Source organism: Zonotrichia albicollis, chromosome 21 (assembly GCF_047830755.1).
Source record: "Zonotrichia albicollis isolate bZonAlb1 chromosome 21, bZonAlb1.hap1, whole genome shotgun sequence".
NCBI lineage: Eukaryota > Metazoa > Chordata > Aves > Passeriformes > Passerellidae > Zonotrichia > Zonotrichia albicollis.
Genome location: NC_133839.1, coordinates 1055967 through 1073639, shown reverse-complemented (window position 1 = coordinate 1073639; position 17673 = coordinate 1055967). Strand labels below are relative to the sequence as shown.

Genomic DNA, 17673 nt, shown 5'->3' with positions numbered 1-17673 from the left:
CTAAAAGGGGCGGCTGTGGTGGTCCAAAAAGCCAATTAGAAAAAGTGACACTATTAGGCCAGTCACGCTGAAAAGGCCAGTCCCAAAACTCTCATATGAGCTTAGTGCCAAAGGCTGAAGCTATTTGAGCAATCACCCATATGGACCCACATAACCTGTTTATTACAACTAAATGCTCATTTTAGCTTTGTGCCGTGTTAAAATAACTGTACCTTGCCTTTTACCAATCTCCTTACTATTCCAGAAAGATAAAAAAGGTTACTGCCCACCAAACTATTTAGCACCCTTTCAGAACTGAACACTACCTACCACCAAAGGCAAACATCAAGTCAAATGGACTGTTTAAAACATAATCCTCACTGGAAATGTATTTATTTTTATGCTGCAAAACGGTGTAATTATTGCTTCATTTTTAAATTGTTAATTGTCATATTTCTCTTAATCTTTTCTTTCTAGCAAAAAAAGGGTGAACTGTGGTGTTACATTTTATTCAAATGGTATGCTCTGTCTCACCTCTCGAAAATGTACTGTTTATTCCAAGCCTGTCATCCTCCCCTGAGTATAATGTATCTGTAATCCCATTGGCCAAAGTCTTATTCCACACCCACCTTGAATCTCCCTGTTAAGCTGTGCGAGGGAGACCAGGCTCTCTTTTGGTGCTTTTCTCCCTAGTTTTGTGGGGTTTTTTGTTTGTTTTTTTTTTTTTTTTTTTGTTTGTTTGTTTGTTGTTTTTTTTCCCCTTCAAATGCTTCAGCTTCCCTTTATTGATGGACGGTTGTGCTCTCCCACCCCAGGGCCCATCAGAGTGCTGGGTGAGGCAGAGCTCTGGGGTAGTGGGGGGACATGACTAACACAGGAGACAACACAGCAAGGGAAGCATGGGAAGCTCTGTGCATGGAGCCCACACCCTTCCCCTGCCCCCACTCCCGAAACAGCCAGCTGAGAAAGGCTGGATCTGCCTTGGATTGGGTCTGGACAGGCGTGCATCTATTACAGGAGGGGGGGAGTAGCAGCTTGCCTCGAGCAAGGAGGAGTCCAGCAGAAGCGCTGACCACACATTGCCTCTCCCCTTCCCCAAAACCCCACACCAGGGCCAGGGAAAGGGGTATTTCACACTCTGAGGACAGTCTTTAGGAAAGAGGACTCCCAACAGCATGCAGGAACCTCCTATGATGACTCCAACACACATCAAGGCAGGATTACGGGGAGAGATTTTTAAAAAACTAAACACTTCAAGTATCTATTTTTTTTAGTGATTTAAGGTCTCTTGTCCCTGCTGCTGCTGCACTGGGTGGTGCTTAGCAACCTACATCCACTCTAGGGACAAGAACAACAGCAGAAGTGATAGCTGGTCTACTGCAAGGAGAGACAGGGCAGTGGGGTGGTGGGAGGGGAGGGGGGCAGGGAAAGAAGGACCAGTGGGCGCTCAGGGTACAGGCACCACACGCATAGGGAAGGGAAGGTTCCAGGAAGGGAAGGTTCGGGAAGGGAAGGGCCTAGGGAGAAAAGGGCCAAAAGAGAGCCTGGTCTCCCTCACACAGCTCAACAGGGAGATTCAAGGTGGGCGCGGAATAAGACTTTGGCCAATGGGATTACAGATTCATGATACTTCAGGGCAGGATGACAGGCTTGGAATAAATGGTACATTTCTGAGGGGTGAGACAGAGCGTATCATTTAAATAAAATGTAACATCACACTTATGTTTCAGTGTTGGTTACCAATTTAATGCTAACTGAAACTGTTAATAAAAGAAAAATATAAATTGTACAAGTGTCGCAGACATCTTTTTCACTAAAAATCCTTTCTTTATGTTTTTCCCTTCTGGGAAGCTGAGGCCCCAGAAAAATAATGTAAACAATGGTTATCTGCTGCTGTAGAATGCAACAGGTGTACTTTTGATTGGGCCATCTTGAATGTTTATAATTAATGGCCAATCAAGATGGAGCTATCTTGGACAGAGTCCGAGAGAGCTGCCTTTGTTATCATTCTTTTCTTTTCTATTCTTAGCTTAGCTAGCTTCTGAGGAAACCTTTCCTTCAATTCTTTTTAGTATAATGTAATATATATATCATAAAATAATAAATCAAGCCTTCTGAACATGGAGTCAACATTCTCACCTCTTCCCTTCACCTGAAAACACCTGTGAACATGGTCACAGTACAAGCAGAAAGAGGAAGCCATATGGGCATCTGCACTGACTTATCTGAACAACTAGCTGAGGTAAAGCAGTACCAACATTTTCCCCCCATGTCAGGGAATGCTGGCTGCCCTTGGGAGCCATATGCAGGGCTCCCTTCTTACCTCCACTCAGGCACAGGTCCTTGATCTGCTGGAAGGCTTTACGGACAGCCGTGACACAGCCTAGGCTGGACTTCTGAAAATCCTGAAGGGACAGAAAAGATATGAGATGACAGTTTCCCACAGGAGATACTTAAGAGGCTGCAACACAAAGAACTGCCAGAGACCAGAAGATGACAGGGGTTATTGGCCTGCTGCTCAGCACCTCGTTTGCATTTCCATTAGCAGTGACACCAGTGCTTCTGCCTTGTCTTTCAGAGAGTCAGCATGTCTCTGCAGAAGCCACACTCTGGACAGCTCAGGCCAAGCAGCAGCTGTGTCACCAGGTCTGGCTGGGATGACCTGTCAGACAGAACACTGTGCCCTTCAAGGAGCATCAGACTGAGCATGAAGCACCAAGAGAATATGCAGCATGCCTCAGAGAGAGAGGCAGGCTGCAAGGGTCATAAGGGTTTTGCTGGTTTTAAACACAGAGCTGAGTCCTTGAAACTGCACTTTGCCTGTGAGAAGAAACCATAGGAGAAGTCAGTTATGCATTGGAAGTACAAGACCAAGATCTGCTTTTCTTCTTAAGCCTGCTAGTGGCCTGCCAAATGACCATGTTCTTTTTCTTAGGAAAACTATTACTGATCCTGAAAAAGCACTTTAAGTTAGGTTTGAAGAGCTGTGACTGGTTATGGTGGATGAAGTTGTTTCTGTGATTGATGGCCCAAAGAACTCAAGCTCTTTCTCCTCTCTCAAGCTGTAAGGCCAATTAGGTCTGCTGGCAACCAGTGTTTTGTAACAAGAAGAATTATTAGGGTTCTTCTGAGGTCTCTTTACCTGGCTAGAGCAAGGTAAGTAACCACAAACCACTAGCTAGGCATTTTTCTTATAAAGACCCACCCTCAATTAAAAAATAGATTTGGCACCTTTCTTTTCTTCCTAATTCTGCCTTTGTTGGATAATTATGTTTAAATAAATAATTTTAGAGTTTTTCACTGTTTACCTGGGCATCCTTTTAGGAGTTGCAAAAATCCTTCTGGATGTGCTTATTGATCTTCACTTGCTAATGGCTATAACTGGAGTGTGGGAATAGTTTAGCCTGGGACAGAGGAGCAGGTCTGCTCTGGCAGCTGTGACAGCTGAGCTCTCCTCTAGGCACTGCTGGGCTGCTGCCAAGCACTGCCTGGCATGAGGATCCCTACAGACCAGAAACAGTTCAGCTTAGCAGAGGCAGGAGGAATTGCAGTCATTCCCTGTGCCTTCATTGGGATTAAGAACTCTCATGGGTGTTCTCAGCAAGAAGAACAATCAGATTTCAGATGCATAAATTGCAAATCAGAGCAACCTCCACACTGAAGATGGAAGGGAGTACTTTGAAACCACATAGTGCTTGCTTAAGAGCTCAGCCCAGAGCTTGACTTACTACTGCAGAGAGAACAGATTTTTAAATTAGTCGGAAAGTCTTTTCACATGAAAAGATTTTTAAATTAGTTGGAAAGATTTTTTCACACCCTAAGTTTGAGGGTGTGTTATGACTCCCAGCATATTTACAGTTGAAGCAAGACAAAGATGCTGAAAGGAAATTCCCACGGGGGCCTGTTAGCTGACTAAATTGAAAGGAATGAGATGAATGTGTCTTTACAAACAAACTGTTAATCTGCTTGTAGATAGGGCCAGGGACTTATAGATAGTGAAGTAACAGAAGAAACTACCAGTTCTAGAAAATGTTACTAATTGACATGGGCCACTGCTCAGCCAAGGCCATGTTAAATTCCTGAACTTTGATAAAAAGAACAAAGGCTTAATAGAATTATGAACAGTGTTTTGCTATATAAAAGAAAAAAAAAAGGAGGGGTGCACAGAAAAGGGGGACACAGAGCAGCTGATTCAGGAACTCTGTACCTTCCAAGTACCTCAGCCAATGGGGAAAGGAAGAGGGTGATGCATCCAGGAAACTGGGATGGAAAGGGGGTTGCATTCCCAAACCATGTGAAAGACCCCATGGGAAATGCCTCATGGCCTCTTCCTTTATTCTAATAAAATTACAGGACTCCTCTGTCTCCTTTTTGGACATAAACCCCTGGTGCTGTGAATTTTTCCACACCAAATGGTATTACATTTTTTGTTTGAAAATATGTAACTCTAAGACAAGATGTCTATTATTCTTTTATGCACTTAGGAGTTTCAAATGTGTTTATTTTAATACAATAGTCTCTTCTTTATACTTACTGGTAAAGCTATCTCTTTTGTAAGTCACTGCATTGAAACAAGATGTTAGTGTATATAAATAAGAACAAAGAGACCACAAGTTACATACACAGGTGTGGTCCTTAAAGTGGAGAACAATAGCAAAGTAACACAAGAATGACAAGAATGTGTCAACAAAGATGAATCACCTCCAGACCAGAGGGATGGGGAGAAGAATGCTAAGGTGGCCCAAAGGTAACTAAGACTAAGCTGCAAGGTAAAAATCACCCCTGAGACATCTCCCATGCTAATGTCAGACCACCCTGGTATAGTGAACTGACACTGACTGGAGAACATGCAGAAAAGCATTAGTTAAGGTGACTAGTGAACAAGTTCTGTGCAACTTCTTTGTTGTAACTTGTATAAAAGCCTTCAAAGGCCCCAAAGAGAGGTGCCAGCTTAATGAACTATAGCCTAGCAATAATTCTGGGCAGAAAAGCATGAAAGGTCTCAGCTCTGTGTGCTCATTGGCTCCTGCACCAGGCACAGACCTCAGTTCCAGCTGGGGGACAACAAAAATAGTTCAGACTAGCCATCTGTGTCACCAAGATCTAGAAATTTATATCAAAAGAGGCAGAAAAGACACCATCACAAGATTTCAGTACAACTAGCTAGTACATTTCTTTCCTTATAAGATAAATCAAAGTCAGTTCTAACACCAACTTTTCAGGGCCTTAAAATGCAAAAGCCACATTTAAATTTTAGTTTCAGTGATCCTGAGACACCTTGCACATTTTTACTTATGAAATTAAGATTTCCAAGTTCTTCACTGAAATGGAATCACCTTGGACTAAGGAGATGCTGTGAATCGTTGGTACCAATACAGCATTTTGGGAGAGGATTTGAAAAATAAATTATCCAAAAGGTGTTCAGCCAGGCACAAGGGAAAAATTTCAGGCTGCAATAAAGTCAAGCCACTAGGAAAGGGAAAGTCAATTCTTAGTGGTACTAAAGGTACTGGCATGGAGTTGTGCTTCTTGGAGCAGCACCTTTGAACCCTGAGCTGCCCAAGCGGAGGCAGTGCTCAGCCATGCTGGAGCTACTGCTTTTCCTTTCAGGTTACCATTTAATTGCACTCCCTCCTTAGCAGTGATGCCGTGAGGGCAGATATCTATTTAAACACCTAGAAAAGAAACAGCATTCCTAAAGGAAGAAAATATTGCTCCTGAAAAGAGATGCTACTTACTGCTGTGACATCCCTGAAGAATTGGGTGGGGTCTCCAAGCCCAGCCACAGACAGCAGAGGAGCACTGGCAGCTAATGCTCCAGCCACGACATTTGGGTATTTCATCCTCAGGTAAGCACTCAGCATTCCTCCATAGCTACCAAAGAGAGACAACAGTTATTTCCTTTAAAAGACAACTTGTAATAGCTCAGAAGTTCAGGCCAACATTTACAAGCTCACCTAAACCAAGGTAACAATAAGCTCATTAATATTTGTGATGCCTCATGTTTTCACACATGCTCAGTGATATGGATGATGTTAATGGATACATGTGATGCTTTGTGCCTCATCCTCATGTTGATCCAGTTATGGCCAATGACCAGCACACACTGCTCTTACTGGCCTTTCCCCAAATGCTCACACCAGTTCTGGTGGGAACACAGCAGCTCAGCTTGCTTCTGTAGACAAATGTAAATCCTGCTTCAGTATTTAAATTTGCACCATCCTGAGCATGTACCAATAGCTTCAAAGCAGGGTTTGAGTGAAGCACTCACTGTTCAGAGAGAGAAGACACACTGTACATTTTGCATACAGAATGACAAGAACTAGTTAGAACTAGTCAGAACTTTGCCAGGGTTTTGGCAAAAGGTGTCCATGAACACGGCAGAACAGGCTCGACTCCTGGAAAATGAAGGCTATTCTCCCTGGGCACCCCAAATAACAGCTCTGTAGTTCATCAGCACAGATACAGGGAAGGGGAAAAGTTTACAAATGCAACAAGAAAAGTCAAAGCTACCTTGGTAGCTTCAGTGCCAGGGCAAGAATCTACACATCGATCAAAAGCTACTAGACTGACCCAGGATGACAGAAGTCATTAATTTGCTAATGGTTGCAGAGTTCCTCTGAGGCCATGGGGAGTGGCAAATGACACCCCCAAAACACAGATTAAACCTGGTCTAAGTCCAAATTTAAAAGCACTCAATCTCCCTCTGTACCACCTCAAGTGATTCAGTAAATACCATTCCCACAACACCCATGTGTAAAGCAATTTGCATTTCTCTAGCCCTGGAGACTGGCATTACCTGAAACCTCCTGCAAGTAATTTCAGGTTAATTTGGCACAGTTATAAGCACCAGAAGTGGTCTGGTTTTTATCTCCCAGGAAATGCCGTGCTTCTCCAGCACTGCCATATTTCAGTGTTCTTCATTTGGGTTTAGTGTGCCCAGGGCTGCTGCACACTGAGCCCTCAATTACACACAGAGAGCTGCAGTCTAACATGCAGCCAGCTAGGAGGTTTTGATGTATCCCTCTCCCATCTTCCTATCCCAGGACAGCTTCTGGGCCTCCCTACTCTAGCTACTGTCCTGATAATCACAGTAAAAGCCTCCGTGAGATCAACAGTTCCGTCACCACACCGCAACGAGCTGAAGGCTTAATGATAACTATCGTGCCAAGTGCTTTTTAGCTCACTGCAATTGAATTCAAAGCCCTGAACTTCTGGGAGATTTTTGGAAGGAAGCACCCCTCTACTACAAGAGAGGGGATCCATCAAGAAACAAGGACATCACATCCACCCAGCTGCAGCACAATGAGCACTCTGGGAAAGAAACAAAGAGAAGCAGAATTATGAAAAGGCATACAATGAAAATGGCTGGATGCTGTTAGAGGTTGTGTTTAATAAAAAGCTGTGTGGCCCCTTGAAAGAATATTTTATCAATTATTAGCTTCCTGTGTTTCCAATGTAAAATGTTCCGATCCTGCAGGAGGAATTTCTCATTTTCATAGTTATAGAATATGCTGAGCTGAAAAGAGACCAATCATGATCACTAAGCCTAACTCCTGGCCCTATGCAGGATACTCCAAGTATCCCACCCTGTGTCTGGAAGTGTTGTTCACACTCTTCTCGAACTCAAACAGGCTTGGTGTATGACCACTTCTCTGGGGATCCTGTTCCAGTGTTCAAACACTCTCTGGGTGAAAAACACTTTCTTGATATCCAATCTAAACCTCCCTTGACAGAGATTCATGCTGTTTCCTTGAGTCCTGTCACTGGTCATGAGTGAAGAGATCAGTGCTATCCCTCCACAGGATACTGAAGAGGGCAGTGAGGTTTTCCCTCAGTTTCCTGCAGACTGAACAAACCAAGCGATCTTAGTCACTCCTCATAAGGCCTCCCCTTCAGACCCTTCCCTATCTTCATGGCCCTCCTTTGGACACTCTCTAATAGCTTAATGTATTTACATATTTACATTGTGGTACCCTAAACAAGGTGACACCACCTCAGTGCAGAGCACAGTGGGATAACTACCACCCTGACTCAGCCAGCAATGATGCCCCCTAGGACACAGCCCTCCTGGCTGCCAGGGCACTATTGACTCACATCCAATATGCCATTGGACCACCAGGTCCCTTCCCACAGCTGCTCTCCCGCCTCTCATTCCCCACTCCATACACACAGCCAGTGTTGCCCCATCCGAGGTGAAAAACCAAGCACTTGCCATTGGGAAACTTCATACGGTTGCTGATTGTCCATCTCTCTGACTTACTGGGGTCTCTCTTCAGGGCCTCCCTGTCTTCAAGGGAGTAGTCAACGGCTCTTCCCAGTTTAGTGCTGTTGGCAAACTGACTTAGTATTCCTTCAAGTCCTGCATCCAGGTCATTAATAAAGATGTAGAAGAGAAGAGGGCTGAGGATGGAGCCCTGCAGAATCCCACTAGTGACTGGACACCAGCCTGGTGTTACCCCAGACACTGTAACTCTTTGTGCCAACCAGTGAGCCAGTTGCTCACCCATCATATGCTGGACATTTTGCTCAGAAAAATCTTTGGAAGAGATAGCACCAAAAGGTTTGCTGAAGTCCAAAATAATGACATTTACTGGCTGTCCTAGATTAACCAGATGCGCTACCCCATCATAGAAAGAAATCAGGTTCAACACGCAGGACTTTCCCCTCCTGAAGCTAGCTGCGACCAATGACTGCATTGCTGTCCAGGTGGTTTTTCAATATCTCCCAGAATAATATTTACCATGATCTTCTCAGATTCTACCAGCACTGAAGTGAAACTGGCAGGCCTGTAGTTTGCAGGGTCCTCCTTCCTGACCTTCTTGAAAACTGGGACAATGTTTGCCAGCTTCCAGCCAGCTGGAACCTCTCTGGATTCCCAAGCTTGCTCAAAAATCATCAAGACAGGTTTTGCAATGACATCAGTAGGTCTTTGAGGATTCTTAGATGAATCCCAACTGACCTCATAGATTTGTAGAGATCCAGATGGAGCAGCAGATCCTGCACATGTTCAGGGTCAACAGGGAGCTCATTACTCTCACATTCATGGTCCTCCAGCTCAAGACACTGGGGCCCTTTTGGTCTGTCACCCATGGTGAAGACAGGCAAAGAATGCAATGAATGCAATGAACACTTCTGCCTTGTTTCTGTCCCTGTTTGTGAGGTGACCATCCTCATCCTGGAACAGGCCAATGTTATTTCTACATTACCTTTCACAATTAATGTACTTAAAAACCTCTTTTTATTATTCTCCAGTTTTGGCAATTTCAACTCAAATTAACCTTTAATCACATGAATTTTCTCCCTCTAGAGGGAGAGCAGTGTTTCTGTATTCTTCTCATGTGACCTGACCTTGCTTCCACTGGGCATACAACCTCCTTTTTCACCTTATTTCCAAGAGAAGATGCCTGTTCAGCCAAGCTGGTCTTCTGCCTCACCTGCCTGACTTTCAACATTTGGGAATTGCTATTCCTTTGCCCTTAACAGGTGATATTTAATAAGTAACCAACACAGATGGACCCCATGACCTACAAAAACATTTTCCTAGGGGATTTTACTCAATAATTCCCTAAGCAGCCTGAAGTGTGCTGAAGTCTCTCTCATGGCCAGAGTTGAGGTTTTGCTGGCACTTTTCCTCCCATCAAAAGAGATTTTAAACTCGATGGCTTCATGGTTGCAGTGGCCAGAACAGCTGCCAATCCCCACTTTGCTCACAAAATCCTCTCTGTTGACAAGCAGTAGATCAAGAAGGGTATCTTTCCAATTCTGCTCCTTTAAGAACTGTGCCATAAAGTTGTCAACTGGGTTTTTCAGGGCATCTCCTGGTCTAGATTGTACTGTGTGATTCTCCCAGCTGATTTCTGGCAAGCTGAAGTCCCCCATAAGGACAAGGGAAGTTGACTTGAAAGCATCCTTAGTTTCTTGAAGAATCATTTGTTTGCCTCATCATCCTGTCTGGGAGATCCAAAGTAGACTCCCGCAGTGACATCTGCATTATTTATTTGTCCTTTGATTCTTACCCGGGCTTTCAACTGTGCCATTGCCAACTATGAGCTTCAGACATTCTATCCCTTCCACTACAATGACACTGCCTCACCTCTTCTGCCCTATCCCTCCTGAAGAGCCTGTAACCATGCAACAGGGCACTCCAGTCACAGGACTTGTCCTACCAGACTTCACTTTTGCTATCGGTGCCAAATTTCTGGGCTTGGGCCTAAGCTTTGAGCTCCTCTTGTTTGTTCCTTATGCTGTATGCATTAGTGTAGAAACATTTCAGGTGAGGTTCATTCTAGACAACACCTCTTTCCCTTTACCCTTTCCAAGCTATTTTTTTCTGCAGCTTTGGATGATTCAGACATCGAAGAAGCTTAGAAACATCCAGTCAGGGCTGCTTCTCCGAAGCAACCACAAATGGAGACTAATTCCTGATGGGAAAGAAGAGTGGGACCTGGTTATGAGCTCATGGCAGCTGAGGCACAGGCACATCTGCTCTCAAAAGGATAGCTTAAAGCTTTGCCTTGAGAACTTTCTTGAGAGCAAAGGAGATCTACAGCAGCATAACTTTGGCTGGAAAAGGATGCAGAGAAGGGAAGGAGTCCACACAATACTTACCTGCCTCCGAAAGCGATGACAGGGCAGTCTGCAGCACCAAACTGCTGCTTAAGCTCAGTAATGAGCACTGCATAGTCAGCAAGGGCTTGTTCCACGGTGAGCAGAGCAGTCTTCTTCAACTGTGTTGACTCAATTCCAAAGGGAAGAGACTTCCCATAGTACCTCTGAAATGAAAGAGATACACTATGGCAATACTCCTATGGGTCTTCTCTACTTTCACCATAGAGCTGGGCTAAGTGTGCACTAATACGAAGAGATAACAGTATGAGACATCCTCTAACTTGTCCATAACTGAGGAAGTGCCTTGTCTCCTGCAGCTGATACACAGACACTTTCAGGACAGATCATGGAGTGGATGCCCAGGACATTACAGCTGCTTCAGTGGGTGCCAAGTGGGTTCTCAGCACATGTATCTCTCCTGACATTCCCAGCTACAAAAGGGAACAGGATAATCTCTTCATGCCTAAGATGACAGATAATAGATTTAATAGTGTGGAAAAGGTTGGCTTGGGACTTTGCAGGGTAGAGAGATTAAATATTATCCAAACAAAGTATCTCTCTACTCCAACATGGAGTTTAAGGCCTGTAGAAACTGTCACAGACATCTTTTGTGAAAAATCCTTTCTTTAGGATTTTTCCCCCTTCTGAGAAGCTGTGGCCTCAGCAACAAAATGTAAACAATGGTTATCTGCTGCTGTGGAATGCAACAGGTGGATTCGTGATTGGTCTCAGGTGGATGTTTGGATTTACTGACCATTCACGGCAGAGCTGGTCTTGCTTTTTGCCTGGACACAGAACTTTATTCATTCCTTTTCTATTCTTAGCTAGCTTTCTGAGAACTTTTCTTCTATTCTTTGCAGTATAGTCATAATGTAATATATATAATAAAATAATAAATCAAGCCTTCTGAACATGAGGTCAAGATTCTCACCTCTCTCTTCACCCTGAAGACCCTTGCAAGCCCTGTAACAGAAACTACTTACAAAAACAAATCATTCATGGCATAGGCTGTACTGAAACAGCACTCTGTCACAGACATCTTTTGTGAAAAATCCTTTCTTTAAGATTTTTCCCTCTTCTGGGAAGCTGAGGCCCCAGAAAGAGAATGTAAACAATGGTTATCTGCTGCTGTGGAATGCAACAGGTGCACCTGTGATCGGCCCATGTTCCATGTTTACAATTAAGGGCCAATCAAAGACAAGCTCTCTCTGGGACAGAATCAGGGAGAGCTCCTTTGTTGATTCATTCTTTTTCTATTCTTAGCTTAGCAGCTTCTGAACTTTTCTCTCTATTCCTTTTAGTATAGTCTTAATGTAATATATATAATAAATTAATTAATCCAGCCTTCTGATCATGGAGTCAAGATTCTCATCTATCTCTTCACCCCTGAGGAACCCTTGCAAGCCTGGCAACACAGTCTGTATCCTGGAGTGCTGGGAGGCATTGTAAAAAATTACTCAAAAGCCATGATTACAAAAAGAAGATCTGCTGTTACTGGGAGAAAGATTATAGCAGGTCTGACTCAGCTCCACAGGAAGAAATGGTACCACTATTCCAGACCTGCAGAAAGCTGAATTTGGTAGCACTGAACAGAACAGGATTCTAAAGAATGCATGACTAAAATACTCACATGTTCAGCAAAAATGACAAGTGCTTGCTGTTCCTCTGCTAATTCAAATATGAAGTCAGAGTTCTGAGCAAAAGTCCAGATGTCACCTTCATTGCCAGTATAGAAAAAGATGGGTCCAAATCCTTTCTTCCAGAACTTTGCTGAGGCAATTGAAAGAAATAAATTAAAAATTGAAATAAAAACAAAACCAAAACCCACAAAAAACACATAATACCCCCCCAAAACACAACAAAGAGTATTTGCATGAAATGAGTCAATTTTTGATTTCGGGCAGGAGATTAACAAGGAAGAACTCTGTGAACAGGCTGATTCCTGAGACCTGATCTGGGACACAAAGTGTTAGGAAGGCCAGGCTCCAGAAATCTCTCATTTGGGTGGGGGTAAATAAGAGCTTCCATAAGATCACTAAATGGCCTGAAAATTTCACTTCTGCCTGAAAAATACCTAAAATCTCAAGTTCTGCAAGTCCTTTGCACACAGCTGCCCCCCAAAAGAGTGATTTCCCATTTATATACCCTTTTTAGCCCAACTCGCTCCAAAACATTTGCACAGGTAAATCTTCACACAAAACTGACATTAGGGAATTGCCTGTGTCCTTCTGATACTCCTGCTGTGAGGTATAAAGTTGTAAATTACATTTCATAGGATGGTTTGAGCTGGGGGGGGACCATCAAAGACCATCCAGTTGAAGCCCCCTGCCATGGGCAAAGACACCTCCAACTAGATCAAGCTGCTCCAAGTCCTGTGCAATCTGGCCTTGAACATTTCCAGGGATGGCAAAGCCGCCAGCTTCTCTGGGCAGCCTGTGCCAGGGCCTCCCCACTCCCACAGGGAAGAATGTCTTCCTTATGTCCAATCCAAATTCACCATCTGTCAACTGCAAACCATTGCCCCTTGTCCTATCACTACTGGCTTTGGCAAAAAGCTACCCCCCCCCCACCCCGTTTTTTCACAAACGTTCTGAAAGTACTGGAAGGCTGCAATAAGGTTTGCCCAGAGCCTTTTCTTCTCTAGGCTGAACAAACCCACTCTCCCAACCTGTCTCCAGAGTAGAGGGGCTCCAGTCACGAGACAAGGGAAAGCTTCAGACAAGCCCTGCCTTAGCCTCAAATTTTGGCAACATTTTAAATTTAAGGAATCACTCTGGATCACAGTTCTAATCACAGCAAATAAGATCTACTTATAAAAATTGATTATTTATTAAACAGACAAGAGATAACAGACAAAAGATCTTAACTAGAAGATCTTAACTACTCACTACACAGTATAAAACTAAAGAACTACTAGTCGATAACAGTAAACCATAGAACAGTGCACTATATCAAGGTATCTTTATGAAAACAGGCAAAAGAAATAGCATTGATTAGGAGTCAAATGTAATTTACCACGGAAGTGGTGATAATGTACAGATTCCTTCACTCAACCCCTGGGGAGTAACCATGAAGCAGATGTCCCTGCTCACAGGGGAAATATTGGGAATTTAGCTGACTAGAGACTGGAAAAGTACAAGGCCGTGGCTAATTCCAAGTCCTGCACCTGCAAGACAGCGTGTCCTTGGGTCTAGCTGGGTATAATAACAAGTGGACAGAGAGACGTGGGAAATAGGGAATGTAGGCTCAAAGGAATGAGGAAGAGTTGATGGTATAGTTTAACCAATAGATCACTTGGCTTACAGAATATTCATACGCTTATTACTTGCTGTATAAGTGTCTGATGCTCTCTTCAATAAATGGAACCTGCTATCACTCATATTGAGCGTCCGAGTCTCCCCTCACCAACAAATGGCTCATCCCCGACAAAGGCCTCATTCTGCAACAGGGAAACTCCACACATTTCCAGAAAATATATATATTTTAGCAGATTTCTGCTTTGTGAAAGTTTGGGGTGACTTCTATAGTTATAAAGTGAACAGCTATCAGTCAGTCAAAATCCAGCTTATCTTGTCAGATCCCATGTCAACAGTAAGGTATCTATTGGCAGTTGGGAAATACCAGACCAGTGTGAACCTATGGGCCCAAAACACAATAACACAGCTTGTCCTGTTTGAATTATCTGACTGGCTAACAAACGACAGATAAGCTCTTGGGAGAGGGTGAGATGCTCTGCTACATAAGCTCTCTGATCATCACTGGGGCTTCCTCTGGACTCACTCCAGCAGCTCCACACCCTTCTTGTGCTGAGGTCCCTGGGCCTGGAGGCAGTTCTACCAGCGGGGTCCCAGTAGAACCGCCTCCCTCTACCTGAGCAGAGGGACAGAATCCCCCCACACACCTGCTGCCCACACCGTGGGGAGGAGCCCAGGATATGCTGATATATGTTATATATCTAACACACATGCATACATGTGTGCGTATATATATGATGATATATGAAAATAATGTGCTTCATCCTCAGATCACTTTATAACTGAATGCAAATGGAGTCTGGCAGGACAAGCTGAGCTGTGATGCTAACACTGGCTTATCTAACAAACAGTTGCTCTAATGCTTGCTGACTTTAACAAACATTTGATTTTAGCTTAGTGATAAACTGCACAGGAATTAGGAGGGATAATAAATAGTTTTCTTCAATGACAAACCTCAGACCATCAGTTAAGTGTTGATTTCAACACATCATTGAAAGAGACCCTGCACAACAGTTGTCCCATGGATGTTGCTGTCACATGAGGCTGTTTTCATGAACAGAGAGGCCCAAATTTAATTCTTGGCATTCTCAGCACAGAACTGACAAAGCCAGATTTGGCTTGAAATGGGATTTGAAACCTCTCATTAGTGAAACTGCTCCTCTTCATTAACAAAGAGGCCAACTGACTGTGATGCATTTGCTTTGGATGCTGGGTAGGTAACTGGAGTGCTCTGTGTTCTCTTTTCTCTGGCTCTTCTCCTCATGTGCTTCATGGCTCCTGGAGTAAACAACCATGACAGGAGCCAAAACCAAACCAGATGGGCTTCTTAGAAAGGTACCTATTTTTTGACTGAAATCCTGGGGAATTGCTAGCTAAATTCAAGAGTATCAGATTCCCTGTTAGTGAAATTACTTTTTGTTTTCTTGCTGATAATCTGAAAAGTCTCATATTGTACAAAAAAACAGTACAGGGAAATGGAATCACAGGAATTTTGAGTAAGAAACTCTCTATAAACCAGCAGAACTGCACTGATAATATTTTACTCCTCACAAATCTTATTCAGCTCTGCCCAGGACTCACAGATAAAACATAACACTTTAAAAGAAAACAAATAGAAGTTGCACAATGCTTTAAACCATGTAATTCCAACATTCTGTTCAAAAAGGGCCACCCAATTAGTGAAATTGCAGCCTTGGGTATGCGCTCAAAATGCAGTGGTGTATCCATGTCTTTGGGTTGAACTGATCCATGAATTCATGCCTGGTGAAACACACAACTTGGCACAGGTGCTGGACAAGCTGCAGAGCAGCAGGCAATGTGAAGGCAAGCTGGAGCATCTGAAGACCCAATGCAGCTGGGAGACAGCAGCAAGTGGGCACTAAGCTGGGCAGTGCTCACGTCTGCTGCTATTCCCAAGTCCGCCCTTCTTCTCTCCCTGCAATTTGCTCCCCAATTCCTCTGCATAAGCAGGGTTGAAAAACATGGGACACTGGTTATGGAAACTGCTGTATTTTTAGTCACATGCTGTTTAAAAAGGCCTTTTCTCTTTTACTGTCAGTGACCCAAAAATGAGACACGGCTGGCTCCTTGATGGCAGTGCTCATTGTTTCACATGGATTAAGCTATCTACAGTTGCACAAGTTTAAATAGTGCAAACCACTAACCCAAGAGGGTTCGGTTAGTGATTTGCATTTTACTCCTTTACTCCTAAAAACGATCAGTACAGTGCAACATTTCAGTCACTATTTGTTTTTCCTGACACATTCAGAACACTCGATTACATGTAAGAGATGCTGGCGTCAACTGAAGACACACACACAGAGCCAGCTCTGGTACAAGCTTAACACAGTTCCTGCTTCTAGTCTACTCTTGCTCCAGAGAGGTCAGTCCCCACAATCCCTTTTGTACCACATAGCCAGAACAGAAGGCAAGGAGTAAATTCCAGACCGGTTTGTGTTGGAAAGGACCTTAAAGCTGACCCAGTTCCACCCCTCTGCCACGGGCAGGGACATCTTCCACTACCCCAGGGTGCTCCAAACCCTGTCCAACCTGGCCTTGGACACTTCTAGGGATGGGGTAGCCACAGCTCCTCTACATAATCTGTGCCAGGGCCTCCCCCACCCTCACAGGGAAGAATTCCTTTCTAATGTGCAGTCTAGGCCTACTCTCAATTTAAAGCCAGGCCCCCTTGTTCTATAAGTACATGCCTTTGTAAAAAGTGGATTAAAAAGGAAAGGAGGATGTAGACAATGCTGGGGAATGCCTGGCTCGTACAGGGTTGGCCCGTGGCTAACACTGACTCTTGGCTGCCCAGTGTTCTAGCTCCTGCTTTACATCGGAACAGAGGCAGTCAAAATTTTAGCAGAAAGGAATCCACCCCGAAGCCACAGCACCCACGGGACCTACCCGACACCAGGTACCGCTGCGGAAAGGTCTCGTTGCCGCAGGTCTCGAAGCTGAAGTGGTCCCGCACCTGCGGAAAGAGCCGCTCCTCCAGGCCGGGCCACATGACCCGGGCAGCTGGAGGGGGCATCATCAGCACAGGGGAAACCGACAACAGGCGAGGTCACCCGGTACGGTACAACCCAGCCTGGGAACTGGGACCCGGGGAGCTCAGAGCACCCTCTCGGTGCTCCCCAGGCTGGCTGAGGGCTCCGGCCCAGCGAGGCTAGTTCGGAGTCCTGCTCAGGGCCTGGAAAAGCTAGTAGAGGGTCCTGTTCACGGGAGGGCCGGGGCTCTGGCTGAGGAAGGAGGAAGTCCGGCAGCCGGGTCCGGCCCGAGGAGCAGGGGTGACACGCAGGAGAGTCCGGCCCGAAACACCCACCGGGAGCGGCGCGGGCGGACAGCACCGGCGGGAGCAGCAGCAGCAGGGCCGAGAGCAGCAGCACCGATTCCATGGCAGCCGCTCCGCCTGCGCTGCGCAGCGAGCGCCGCCGTGCAGGCACCGGTCACGTGACCCACAGCTTCGGGATCATGCGGTGACTCAGCGTCCCTTCACGTGACCACGCGAGCGCCACGGGCCTGTTATGGCGGCTCGACTCGGCGGCTTCACTACTCAGCGGGCTGGGCTGGGCCGGGCCGCCTCCTTCTCCTTACTCTCCTGGGGGTGGAGGGGGCCGCGCCACTGTGTACTGCGAGACTAAAAAGGCAGCAGATGTGGAAAGTTAGTTCTGTAATTTGTACTTCTGGTAAAGGTTACCTGGCCACTCCATCCCGTGTACGCTCAGGTCAGAATTAGGAGAAGGGGGCCTCTCCTCCCCCATCAGGTATTTGCTGTGGTCCCTCCCAAGCAAAGGTTCGTGCCGTTGCGTAAAAAGCAGGGCCAGGA

General features: G+C 45.1%; 1 protein-coding gene across 3 annotated transcripts in view; it reads right to left on the bottom strand.

The window, feature by feature from the left end:
* DPP7 (dipeptidyl peptidase 7) overlaps positions 1–17328 on the bottom strand; it is a 28962-nt gene extending 11634 nt beyond the window's left edge. For 2 of the 3 annotated variants that reach the window (XM_074556091.1, XM_074556092.1), the window contains exons 1-6: positions 17170–17328; positions 16752–16865; positions 12221–12360; positions 10591–10754; positions 5718–5853; positions 2303–2384 (exon numbers count right to left, since the gene is read on the bottom strand). In XM_074556091.1, the coding sequence (XP_074412192.1) occupies positions 2303–2384; positions 5718–5853; positions 10591–10754; positions 12221–12360; positions 16752–16865; positions 17170–17242 (709 nt within the window). In that variant the 5' untranslated portion in view covers positions 17243–17328. The remainder of the gene's footprint in view (positions 1–2302; positions 2385–5717; positions 5854–10590; positions 10755–12220; positions 12361–16751; positions 16866–17169) is intronic. The other variant, XM_005491861.4, reaches the window with a different exon arrangement.
* Between the last annotated feature and the right edge of the window lie 345 nt (positions 17329–17673).